Source organism: Seriola aureovittata, chromosome 14, assembly GCF_021018895.1.
Source record: "Seriola aureovittata isolate HTS-2021-v1 ecotype China chromosome 14, ASM2101889v1, whole genome shotgun sequence".
Classification (NCBI taxonomy): Eukaryota; Metazoa; Chordata; class Actinopteri; order Carangiformes; family Carangidae; genus Seriola; species Seriola aureovittata.
Window position 1 is genome coordinate 21363190 of NC_079377.1, and position 12106 is coordinate 21375295.

A 12106-nucleotide genomic window follows, 5' to 3' on the forward strand; every position below is an offset into this window, starting at 1 on the left:
CCAGCGACTTCCAAGATGAGAAGTTTATTGGTTTGCAAAGAAGCTGTTTTTACAAAAGCATTAGGAGGAAGAAAAACAAAAATATTTGGAGAGGGTTAACACAATGGTAGAATGTGCTGTCTCTTCATCTAAACACTGGTCCAGTGCACTGTCTCAATGAAACACACGGACACAAAATTTAGGGTCATCTCAGTTTAGTTTGGGAATTACAAAGACATCTTGTAAGTTTTTTTTTTGTTTGTTTTTTTTTGTGGTGGGCGGAAGGAAAGCTGCTCAGCTGAAAAACAGCAGATAAAACAGACAACATGATGCCAAAAACACTCATGTCAGAATGATGGTTGTGCAGTTAATAGAAAAGAATCTAAAGGCAAAGGTTTGATCCAATTCTTGTTTCACACATTTCTTTACGTCATACAGGGAAGTACAGTTGTAATATTTGTACATGTCAGAGCCCAAAACACTTTTGTCTTTATCAAAAAACTCGACTGTTCAAGATGCCCTCATATAAAACAGCAAAAATGAGTATATTACCAGTTCAGTAGGTATGATGTTACCACTCACAACCCTGCTGGTTACACTGTAATAAATAGAAAGGATAACATGATTGTACAACCACACAATACATCAGCCTACTTCTAGTCAGAGGACACTTCAGAAATGGACATCATGATGTAGACATGTAGGTTTTAGCACTTCTTACAAAGTCCTTTTGTTGTTTCACTTGTTAAAACTCATGTGGAAAAAACATGATTTAGATACTTGAGTCCATATTCTAGTTTTGCACATCCTAGAGCTTATGTCAGCAGTGTTTAAATCCCATAATTTATCATCATTTGTTAAGTACTAAACTCCAATCTTCATAAATACTAGCAGGCCAGAGGAAAATCTGACCTTGAGACACGTCAGATTGATGGTTGAAAAACAAAAAACCAAAACAAAACCACATGCTTGACTGGAACAAAAACTGGCAAGGTAACACCTTAATCTTTCATGTTTACAAAATAGCCAGGTACAAGCTTACATGCACAACAAAACGTTCCTGCTCGCAACTCAGCTTGGTATTTGTCATGTAAAAACGAAGCCTGTGAGGTCACGTTCATAAATATGTACATCCAAAGTCCAACAACAGGGCAACATTTAGACCTGGGTCAAAAAAACTGTTCCTCTCACATCAGTGTCCTCGATTTTTAACTATGGGTAGGAAACATATTTCACAACTCGGTGGGTAGGAGGAGAGGATCCTAAGTAACTGAGGTGAATATGAACAGTATTTTCCACCCGGGTATTTATCATCAGATTACAATCAGGAAGAGAATGACATTCACTTTTTCTGTTGCACTTTTAAATGGTTGTAAAACAATTACAATAGGAGCTAAGCAGGAATTATTATTCTCAAGATTGAAAAAGAAAAGACATGGGATCATTAGGAGATCAGGGAGTGAGGCCTGGTATTTTATGAAGAAACACAATGTATGTTGAGGTTTTCCAAACATATGTACCGAAAAAAATTTTTTTACTGGAATGATAGGCAGTTTTGAGTCCCTGAAATGGAGACCAATACCTTTGTGCAACAGTACCAAACAAGTAAACTCAAGTACCCTGCCAGCTTCTCATGTACCTGCAGCACAGCCAACTGTGCAGAAAACCTCATGGGAAAAACACACTGTGCTCGTACACATCTGGAAAACACGCAACAGCCCCCTAAAAAACAATTTGCGAATGCAGAGTTAAACTGTGCTATGTTGAGAAAAACACACTCCCACCTCATCTCCCTGCACACACACACACACATAACAAAAAGCTCTCCCTGATTCGAGCCCTTTAATTCAGGAAGTCTTGAATTGTTCGTCTCCCTCCCCCATAATTCCTAGCAACAGCACCGCGGCTGTTGATACAGTTAACTGCTGCCAGCTGTGACAGCTGTGCAACCGAAAACATGAACCTGCACTTAAAACACACGTCTCGTTTCTACATCCATGACACACACTGCTGAGTTATGGTCATATTCTTTACATGGTGAATATTATTAGCGTTACAAAGGAATGGTCACCAGTTAATAGAACACAAAAAAACAGAATCCGAAAAACACAACCTGTCAACACAGTTACACATTATTTTATACACATTTGTTCTGTTGTAACACTGGAGTAATGATGCAACGTAGTGCTCGCATCCTTTCACACTGAACCCCTCACTGCCCTCTCATACCAAACTGTACTCGTTTCCTGTTTGTGTCCAAAATAAACCAGCGGCTGCCAAGCGAAAACGAGGAGCTCAGGAAGACCGTGTCTGACCAACCAGGAGAAAACAAGTTGTGCTCTAGAGCAGTCAGCGACCTTATTGCTACGTGAAAGGAACTACTAAGTACTCGTGTGTAAAAAAACGTCCTCTCTCTCTCTCTGTGCAGAGACGGTAATGAGGTGTTAAAGAGGTTTCCTCAAAGTTTTGCCCGGAAATCTAAAAGAAGCTTCATTAACGTGAGCGATGGTACGCATCAACGCAACGAAGTCAGTGCAGCTGTTTCGCACAGATGTCATGGCTTACTCCAAATTCACAGCAGCAAAAAGGTGATGACGGGGAAAACCTTCATTAGTGCGTTAAGATCATCACTGAATACTTAAGAGTAAAAAGATCAAAATCTCAATAATGGTTCCTTGCAGCTACAAATACTTTTTAAATCAGCACCATTTTCTAACATGTCAGCAACTTTTTTCCTAATGGTTAATAAATAATTTACTAATGTTTTATAGATCCTGTAGTTATAAAGCCATTAGAAAGAATCACTTTTGGGTTGCCAGGTTGTGAAAAAAAAATCCCCTTTGGCTGATCCTCATGCATCTGTCTTTTTAAAACAGCTGCATGGCATCTGGAACAGAATCCATTTATTAACAAATTACGTTTATAATTTCAGCCTTCATGCCTCATTGTAAGGTCAGAAACGTATTACTCTTTATTATTTATTAACATCTATAACTGCAAAACTGATGGTTCATTTGATGGTTTATCAACATAAATAACTGCATTATTACCAAATACAAAATAAACACAACCTGGCAACACTTAACTGATCTATAAAGCCTTAGTGAATGATTTATTACCTGTTAATAAAGCTGTAAGTTTCCTCTTTATTAGAAAGTTGTCTCCAGAAATTTGCAGTTAAATTTTTATGTAGGTCAATGTGTTAAACTTTACAGAGCATAGTGAATGCTTGTACTGTAAGTAGTGTAAACAGAGCTCCTTAAGCCATAATACTTTTAATGCTTATGAGTTTTACTTTGCACAACAGACGCAACAGTATTTGTTAAGAGTTGTAAAAAAAAACGTGCTGGCTGCATTGAACGAGGGTGGAACTGCTTTATAACGTCTATCTGCTTCAGTGTGGACCAGAAACTGACATGGAATGATTCAGGAAACACTTGGAAAAAAACAAAACAAAAGCCATAAAACACATATTGAGAGACTGAAAATAGACTATAACAGCACCAGCCAGACCACCAAGAAACTGTGACATTGAGTAATAACTTTGTGCATCACTATATCTTCTATGCTACTATAGAAACATGAATACTATACATTCAACATACCATCAGGATCCGATTCTGCTTCCAAACAACCAGCTGACTGTCGAACGTGACTGAAGGGTTTTGGATTTTAGTTTGCGCTCACCTGACAGCACAGTCTCTTCTAAACGTGTTCGTGAAGTGAGTCTACTTTTATGAGAACTAGTTGCATATTGTATTAGTGTGAAGTTCAAATGAGGTTTGGGTGAAAACAGTGTGTTCTGTGAGTCCGACAGCAGAGAGCAGAGTTCAGTTTTCTCCACTCTCCTCGCCCCCACCAGAGCAAACCAGGCGTAACTCTCCTTCCTGTTCGCCAAACAGGACTTTCTTTAATCTATAGGAGAACGGCTGCAGTGATCGCTAAAGTGAGTGCAAACTACCAACGCACGCAGTCTACAGCAACGGGACGCTTTCTGCTACACGTTGTCATGATATAATCCTCATTATTGGGTATTTAGGTCGGTGAGACTGCAGCACGTTACCATGACAACTGGAATAAACCCGAGGGAGGGCACAGGGGAGCGCCTACGGAGTTGGAGATACACCAACACAGAGGGAGGGTGTAATTCTGGACTGTGATCAGTTTTAATAGATGACTGCAACAATAAATGCACATCCAGCACGGTGGAGTGAAATCAAATCTGAAAGCGTCAAACAACCTGAAACATTTAGCTCTAAACCAGTTTTATCTGATTTAAAAAAGAAAAAGAAATCATGTTTCTGCCCCTGTGGGAATTAGTCAAGGCTCAGGCTGAATATCTAAACATTGCTCAGGTTCAATACTGCAGAGATTTACAGCATATTGAGTGAAAATTAAAGTAGTGTCTATTTTTAAGCAACATGCGTTTTCCAGTTTATCCACAACATTTTTTTGCGCCCTCGAGTTGCAGAACTTCCCTCAATTTAAGTTCAAACATTTAATCAGTCAGCATTTGCGTTTGCTTTCGTCTTAGCTGCTAAGTTCCAGATACATTTTCCTGAGTAACTGGTTTCTATAACATCTGAGCTTGTTTTCCATCCTTGAAAATTGTTCCACACCTGCCTCTACCTCTGCATCCCTAAAGGATTCAGCATAAAAAATGAATGCACTATTAATAAGCCTTGAGATCCCTGATCTGCCAAAACTGGAGCTACAAGGAAAAAATACCTGAAAATGGAGCAAACACATTCACCCACAAAGCCTCATCACATCAGATCCTCGTTAAATGGAAAGAAGGAAATATAATTAAGCAGAAGATCTCTAACTTGTCACAGCCGGAGACTTTTTCCAGTTGCTATGTTGCTGCAGGGTTGCATGATGGGTTATGGATGATGACATAACAGGCGCATACGTGTGTGTGTGTGTGTGTGTGTGTGTGTGTGTGTGTGTGTGTGTATATATGTGTGTGTTTGTGGGGTCATCTGTGATCAAGTTCTTGGTTCACACTGCAGAGCAGGAAGAGCGGGGAAGCTAACCGAGCTTGGTGATCTGTAGATCTCCTTGTATCCGTACTGTGTCGATAGAGGGCAAAGATTTTACTTTGTGATAAAAGTCAAAGAGCTGGTGTCCGTCCACGAATATCCGGAACCTCTGGTGCTCGCAGTGGATCTCAATCTGCAGGGAGGGAAGAGGGGAGAGACGCCAGAGAGAGAAGATTAGATACACAAATCATCAATAATGCAAGTTCAGATCAAGCAAGGTACATTTACAACTTACAATCAGACTATTAATACAGAAGCAGTGACACTGGTATCGCTTCATCAAACTGCAACAAAAGGGCAATAAAGATAAGCGCCAGTGAAGGAGTACTAAACTTGCTTTCTCTTGCCTGTATGTTAATAGGAAGCTACAGCCAGCAGTTAGCTTAGCATAACGACTGGAAACAGGGGGAAACAGCTAGCCTGGCTCTGTCCAAAGGTAAATATAATAAAGTCACCTCTAAAGCCCACTAATTGGTACTTTCTATTTTAAAATGTTTAAACCATACAAAAACAAAAGTGTAAAAATAGGTTTACAGTCTTTATGCTAAGCTAAGCTAACTGGCTACAGCTCCATATTGTATCTTATCTAAAATCTCAGCAGGAAAACAAAAAAAATTATATTCCCCAAAATTCCCACAACTACTCCTTTAACAAGCTTTTTACCTTAGGTCTTATTTTCCTCTGTCACATGTCTCTGCTTTGTATGAAGAAATTAAAAATCCTAAAAAATATTTAGTGAACTCTTGTGAGAGCTGTGCGTCTTTTACATTAACGGCCTCACAACAAGCAGCTAATTGAGACTCTGCAGCAGTTACACGGGGTGGAGAGAGTAAACAGCTCCAGTTGAAGACCTATTATTTGACTTAACTCCCACAGACACAGGATTACTTCTCCTACTCAAGCAGCTTGTTTTGAAGACCAGTTGCATATAGTCACACCCGCCCATAACCAATTTATATGAATATGCACTTCCAACTAATCCCCTGAAAGCTGATTTTAGAGAATTCTTTAAAAACCTACTCAACTGTTGTAATGAAAAGACTTTCCATCCTGGATTTGTTACTTTAGTTACTTTAGAAAAATACAAAACAAACATGTCAACGTCACCTAAAATAATCGGAGGGAATATTAAACCTGCTTCACGTCACTTTTTTGACCAGCACAACCAGCTGTAAACACAATACTGACGTATTATCTTGTATGTCATTATATGTATTATTAGCAAACAGTTTTATTGACACATCCAGCAGACATGAAGCAACATTATCATTCAGTTGGGGTTGTACTTCTGGTTGCCTGAGGAATGCAAATCCAATAATCCGTCTCTTTTTTAGCTCCGTTTTGTTCTGCACCAACTGAGAAAAAAACTTTAGCTGCTAAACCCTCCACTGTTTTCACCAGCTAGTCTCTAACTTTGTCTGTCTATTGTATGTACCGCTGCTCGATTTCAGTGTTTTAACATATAGCAAACCACCAAAACGCTTTCCAGTGATGAAACTATAAGTGAGTCGATGTCGCTTTTGCTTGTATCTGCACGCCGTGAGCCTGAACAAACCAAATACAGAAATTCAACAGTGTAAACATCTCTCCGTAGGGTTTGAACCAAAGAAAAACAAATTCGTAGGTGTGATCACACGGCTTCTTTCAATGAAGAGAGTAACAGAAAGGAGCCGTCCTGCCACGAAAACCACAGCACATCATGTGTCTGTCCACATGCCTCCAAATTCATGAGGCAGTTTGTTGGAAACAATCCGCAGCACAGCCCTAATCTCCAGCCTCCAGCTTTTGACAGAGTCATGACTGTGCTGACCTGCTCGGTCACACTCTGACCACAAACAATGACACTTTATCAGAGAGCTGGCGTTATATAACCAGACGCAGGGATCACCTCCAGAGTTTAATATGGTAGATGCTGCGTGTTCAGTAGTTTCAGTGTATTATGTAAAAGATTAAGGCCTGAACCTTCTTTTATTTAGTAGTAATTCTAAGTTTTCATCTGTCGGTTTAAGAAGAGATTTCTCTTGTTAAACGATTTTCTCTTTGACGTTGGACTGAAACACCTCATCCTATATTTTTAGTTGAACACCATATGTGTTATTCGTGTCCACATTCAGAATTATTAGAGCGGAATTTGACGTTATGAGCGAACGAGTCCTCAGGTCTTCTGACAATTACTCATCAAGCATATGTGGTCAACTCGCAACCCCCACCCCCGCCTCATCCAGCACACAAACAGCTGATGTTGCCCCCCCCCCCCACACACACACAGGATACAGGCTGTATTTATGCTAGATAGCTACGATTTATCACGGAAGACCATTTCCTGTTTGTCTCTTGCGTCTATAGCGCATATTCACCACATTACTGTTGGAACGTGTGACCGTCTCTCTCTCTCACACTTCGATGATGTTACAAAGAAGCGACTACTAAAACAAAAGCAATGCGACCTTTTGCATGTTTTAGCGCATTCACTGTTACATTCCTGCTACTGGTGCAACTCACGACTTTTTTCATTGTCGCTTAATTTATTGATAATCGATTAATTGTTTTTACCAAACGTCTCAATGAAAAATTGTAACAGCGTAAAATCAAAAAAGATATTTATTTCACCGAGATATTAAACAGATACTAGATGTTTGCATGTTTTGCATTTTCTGTATTAGCGCTTTGACGTCTTTATTTTAACGTATCCTTTCTGTGACCTCACCAAACTACACGGAAAAATGAATTTCACAAAAACAACATAATGAACTTGCTGTTGGATCAGCTGCTCGACTCCACGGTTCAGCAGCAATTACTGCTACTCATCTTCTTACACACATCATAGAGCATCTACTGTATTCCAGGCAGACACCGGCTCACGCCCAGCTTTAAAAGTGTGTGTTGTATTGTGGAGTAGCGTCTGGCCTGGTGTCAGGAGGGGTGAAAGAAAAAGCAGGGTATCAAGCTCTCTCTTTTATTTTAATTCTCCACACCACCATCTGTGTAAACATTATGAATGTTTTCGAGGAAAGATTCCCAACGTCATCCTAATTTAAATGGTCATCACGTCTCACTGGCACCGACTCTTTGTCTGGTCTTGGCACCATGTCGTCCCTTTGCACCTCACTGTACACTGCCTGCCTTGTTTGTACCGTGTCAGTGTTGGAGGTTGCACCACTGGCCCGACAGAAACTAAATGTCATCCTGACTGTGTGTATACTTGTATATGGAGCGTGGCTGTTTAAAACAGTCATGAAAAAACAGCTTATAAACTAGTTCTTTTCACACATACCCCACCCTCAAGTATCTGAGGGCAGATTTCCTGTTTAAACTTGGGGTGCTTTCACACTCGCTCTTTTTTGTCCCGTTAAACCGAACCCCTGTTCATTTCCCCCCTTGGTACGATTCATTTGGGCAGGTGTGAAAACAGTAATCGCACTCGAGTTTGGACCGAAACAATCGAGACCCTTTCGAGGAGGTGGTCTCGGTCCGGTCCCAAACGAACTCTGGAGCGGTTCGTTTTGTTTTTTTTTTTTTTTTTAGTTCTGAACAAGTCTGAGCTCGACGGTTCCCGTAACCTTCTTCCTGTGTTTACTTCCCTGCTCCCGCCAGACAATCTGACCAACAAGCAAAGTGAACGTTCTCATCTGGTTTGTTAAGATGCATTTGTGGTTCACTTGAATTTTTTTCTCTGTGTGAAAGCAAACCAGACCTACAAGTTTACAAACTCTCAACTGAATCGGACCAGAACAAACAAACTTTAGGTGTAAAAAAAACGCCCCGATTCAACTGCTCAGTTCAGAGTTAATCAGCCTGAGTCCGACTTTATTTTGGACATCAGTCCTTTGGCCGATGATGAAATTTGACTTTTAAGTACTAGAATTATATCGATCTGGAGATGTGCTGGCTCCAGGAGAAACATCTTTTCAACAACCACTTATTATTATTACCCATAATGTCCATTCAATTCTGAAGAGCTCTTTCCAGGTTCAACAGTGATTCATCTCTTCCCCCAAAACCTCAGCAATGGAATTAAGGAGTATAATGTTTTCATAACCTATAAGAAATATAAAATAATGTACTTTTCATATTAATAGCTAAACTGGGAGCATAATAATGAAGAACATGATTTCTGTTCTCAGACTCATCAGGTCAAAAGGAGAAGGACGCCCATGTAAGAGAGAACATCCCGCAATCTCCACAACAGCATGTGTGTTGACCAAGAGCCAATAACATCTCTGACCCTGAACCTGGACAGGAAGTCCCCATCTGACATGCAGGTTAGTGATCAATGCAAAAAAAAAAAAAGGTGAGTCTTTACCCTAAAAGGCTGATCAGGGATGAAGGGGAAGTAGGCGGTGGAGGCTTCCTCCTGCGTCCATTTCCCAGAAACACGGGCGCTGCGCAGAAACTGGCGGTCACTGAAGCGGGCGGTGAGTTTTAGGGCCACATCTTGCGGCGGCTCTTCCTTCTCCGAGTCACGGCCACAGGTCAGGCTCACGTTGAAGCTGGAGGAGGAGGAGGATGAGGATGAGGAGGGGGGGGGGCACCAGAGGATTGAGGAGTCAGAGACATGCAGCACGTCAGATGTAGGATATGAGTCCAGTAGCTAATCTGGGATAAATAAGATGCATAATTCTGCTGCTGCTGTGTAAGAGCAAACCAACTGCCTGTTAATTATAAATAATCCCTGCTGCTTGTTTTGCTTTACCCCCCTCCACTACAGCTGTGCCGTTTGCACACGAGCATCTCCGTGTCAGTGTACAGACATGATCACAGTGACAGACTTCCTCAGCACTGAGATGCAAAACAGTGTGAGCCTCGGAGCAGCTCTGTCAGCCGGGACATTCACATGAACTTTGGCATGATTACTGTGCCAGCAGCAGCCACTGAACATGATGAGGTCATGGGGAGGTTTCTTCCAAGTCTGACACAACTTTCCATGTAGGGTATGGACACACCCAAACAAGCCTGCTTCACTGGGCCTCCTTTTTTCTTTTTTACCCCCTTTTTCTCCCTGCTGGTGAGGGAACGCCCTGTCTCTGCATACTTAAGAAGCCACCATTCTCTCTGTGTGTCCTGGAGTGGCTGTGCGAGTCTGACCGGCCTCAGAACAAAAAGCCTATCTCTAAAACCACCCACTGTGCGTGCGGATGTCACAAAACATTACGTTTTAAATATGGCCAACAATGCTCCAGATAAGGTGTGTGTGTGTGTGTGCATGCACTGCTAACTGTTATCTTACCTGTCTGGCTCCAGGTCGACAATGCCCATCACTATGATCTTCTTCCCTGGCCGCATGCCGCCCCGGATGCGCCCGCTGAATGGCACCGTCTATGCAAAGCACATTTTATTCATTACGCACAACCCGGAGCGAGTATCGAACAAGGTTTCCAATGATTAAGACTCTTTCATACCAGGAGACGTGATAAATCCTCCTTGTCAGGTGAGATGAGGCCGGGGTTTCCCAGCGAGTCGTTCAGATGGTCATCCTCCACATTCTTCAACACCAGTGATAAAAAACACACAGGATGCAAACCGTCATTTATCGCCCTGTCAGGTGGGATATAAACTGGCCTGGCTGAGCTTAAACCCCCGACATGAGGCTGCAGACCTGTTGTTTAATAAATGCACAGTGTGGCCTCGCAACAATGACAAGGTGGCAGCGGACCTGTCATGTTGTTATCGGGGCTCCTGTCGCGAGCGAGGTGAGATTATTAATTGGCCTCATAAACTCCGAATTGGTCGCATATTGCGCTGGATGTAAATGCGCACATTGAGAGCAGCGGCTGCACGGCCTAGGTGAAACACACACCGCCGACACATCTCAACACAGACCTATTGGATTTCCTATTTCCTCCCCGGCCACAGATGAAAGAGGAGTCGCCTGGCTCTGCGAATGCGCTGCGCACGGCGCTCCGCACTTACAATTAGCGCCGGATAATCGACATAACGGTGCGCAGACAAATCAAACCCACAGGCCGATATGCACAGAACATAAATACCAATACATCTAACCCTCGCCCCGGTTTCCCTGCAGCTCCAAAATACTCACTATTCCGTCCTTTTCCGCTGCCTGCACCGCCATCTTGAGCAGAAGAGCATAGGATGCTTATTATCGGAGCAGAGGCAGCCGTGCCGGGGAGTGTGGTGTGTCAGCGTCGTGGCACTGACTCAGGAGGATATTCCTGTTCCTGCTCCAGTCCTGCTCCTATTCCGGGGTCTCCACGTCTCGCCGGGTCTCACAGGGAGCACAGTCACCTAGCAGGACATCCCTCCGCTCCGCTGTCTGTCTGAAATGGGTGGATATCTGCTGACGTATGCTTTATAATAATTACAGACTAAAAGCTTAATCCCCGTCTGTTGGAGAAGGCTAATCAGACAGATTTTCCTCAGCCCTTCACCCAATTAGGCAACGCTGCTCTTTGGACTCTTTTAGGTTTTATTTATTTCTCACTGGCACGACGAGCCAGGGGAAATCGTTTTGATTGGATAACTGCTCAGATTACGCTGCTACTCAGTTTGAATGTGACACACGAGGCTCTGGCCTAATTGACCAAAGTGTCCACGCTCAATACTTTTGAATGATTAAACTACACTGTGGCCACAGCGAGCTAAAAATAGCTTGGGGGTGGCCACTTTCCGGCCAGTTGTGAGCCCGGAACCTCCATCGCTTTTCAGTGAATGAAGTAGAGATTCACTTTGTCTCCCTTTCATTAAATTTAGCGTAAATGCCCCCCCCCCCTCCTTCCCCCTTCCCCCTTCCCCCTTCCCTCTTCCCTCTTCCTCTATCCGTCCATTCCTGTGCATGCAACCCCCCCCCCCCCTCCAGGTTGTTGTCATGGTTGTTGTCATGGTTGTTATTCTCTTCTGCCCCTCTGTGGACATTTAAAGACATTACAAGTTGAACAAACCCACTGAGCATCTTTAAATAGACACTGAATCAGTTCATGAGTTAAATTCAGTTCAGTCCATTTAGGAATGTTTTATTTTACTCCCTAAAGACTTTATTGAGCACTTCACATCTCATGTTATTATTTATTTCATACAAAGGGTTTTGAAGTAAGACAAGGCATCAAGTTTTACTGCCAAACCTGCCAGAA

General features: G+C 42.4%; 1 protein-coding gene across 2 annotated transcripts; it reads right to left on the reverse strand.

Moving 5' to 3' along the window:
• Positions 1–5: 5 nt before the first annotated feature.
• Positions 6–11685, reverse strand: LOC130181398 (galectin-related protein-like). Of its 2 annotated transcripts, none has more exons than XM_056395594.1 (5): positions 11056–11685; positions 10421–10510; positions 10249–10337; positions 9325–9511; positions 6–5154 (listed from the first exon to the last, which is right to left on the reverse strand). In XM_056395594.1, the coding sequence occupies exons 1-5, from the start codon at positions 11089–11091 to the stop codon at positions 5011–5013; spliced, it is 546 nt and encodes a 181-aa protein (XP_056251569.1). In that variant the 5' UTR covers positions 11092–11685; the 3' UTR covers positions 6–5010. The 2 variants fall into 2 exon arrangements, with proteins under 2 accessions (XP_056251569.1, XP_056251570.1); XM_056395595.1 differs by having other exon boundaries at positions 10421–10504; positions 11059–11684.
• Positions 11686–12106: the final 421 nt, after the last annotated feature.

Coding starts and splice junctions, on each gene's coding strand:
- LOC130181398 (XM_056395594.1), bottom strand. CDS start 11,091: ATGGCGGTGCAGGCAGCGGAAAAGGACGGAATAGTG. Junction 10,511..11,055: donor CGGAAAAGGACGGAATAGTG/AGTATTTTGGAG, acceptor TTATCACTGGTG/TTGAAGAATGTGGAGGATGA. Junction 9,512..10,248: donor GTCGACCTGGAGCCAGACAG/GTAAGATAACAG, acceptor CTCCTCCTCCAG/CTTCAACGTGAGCCTGACCT.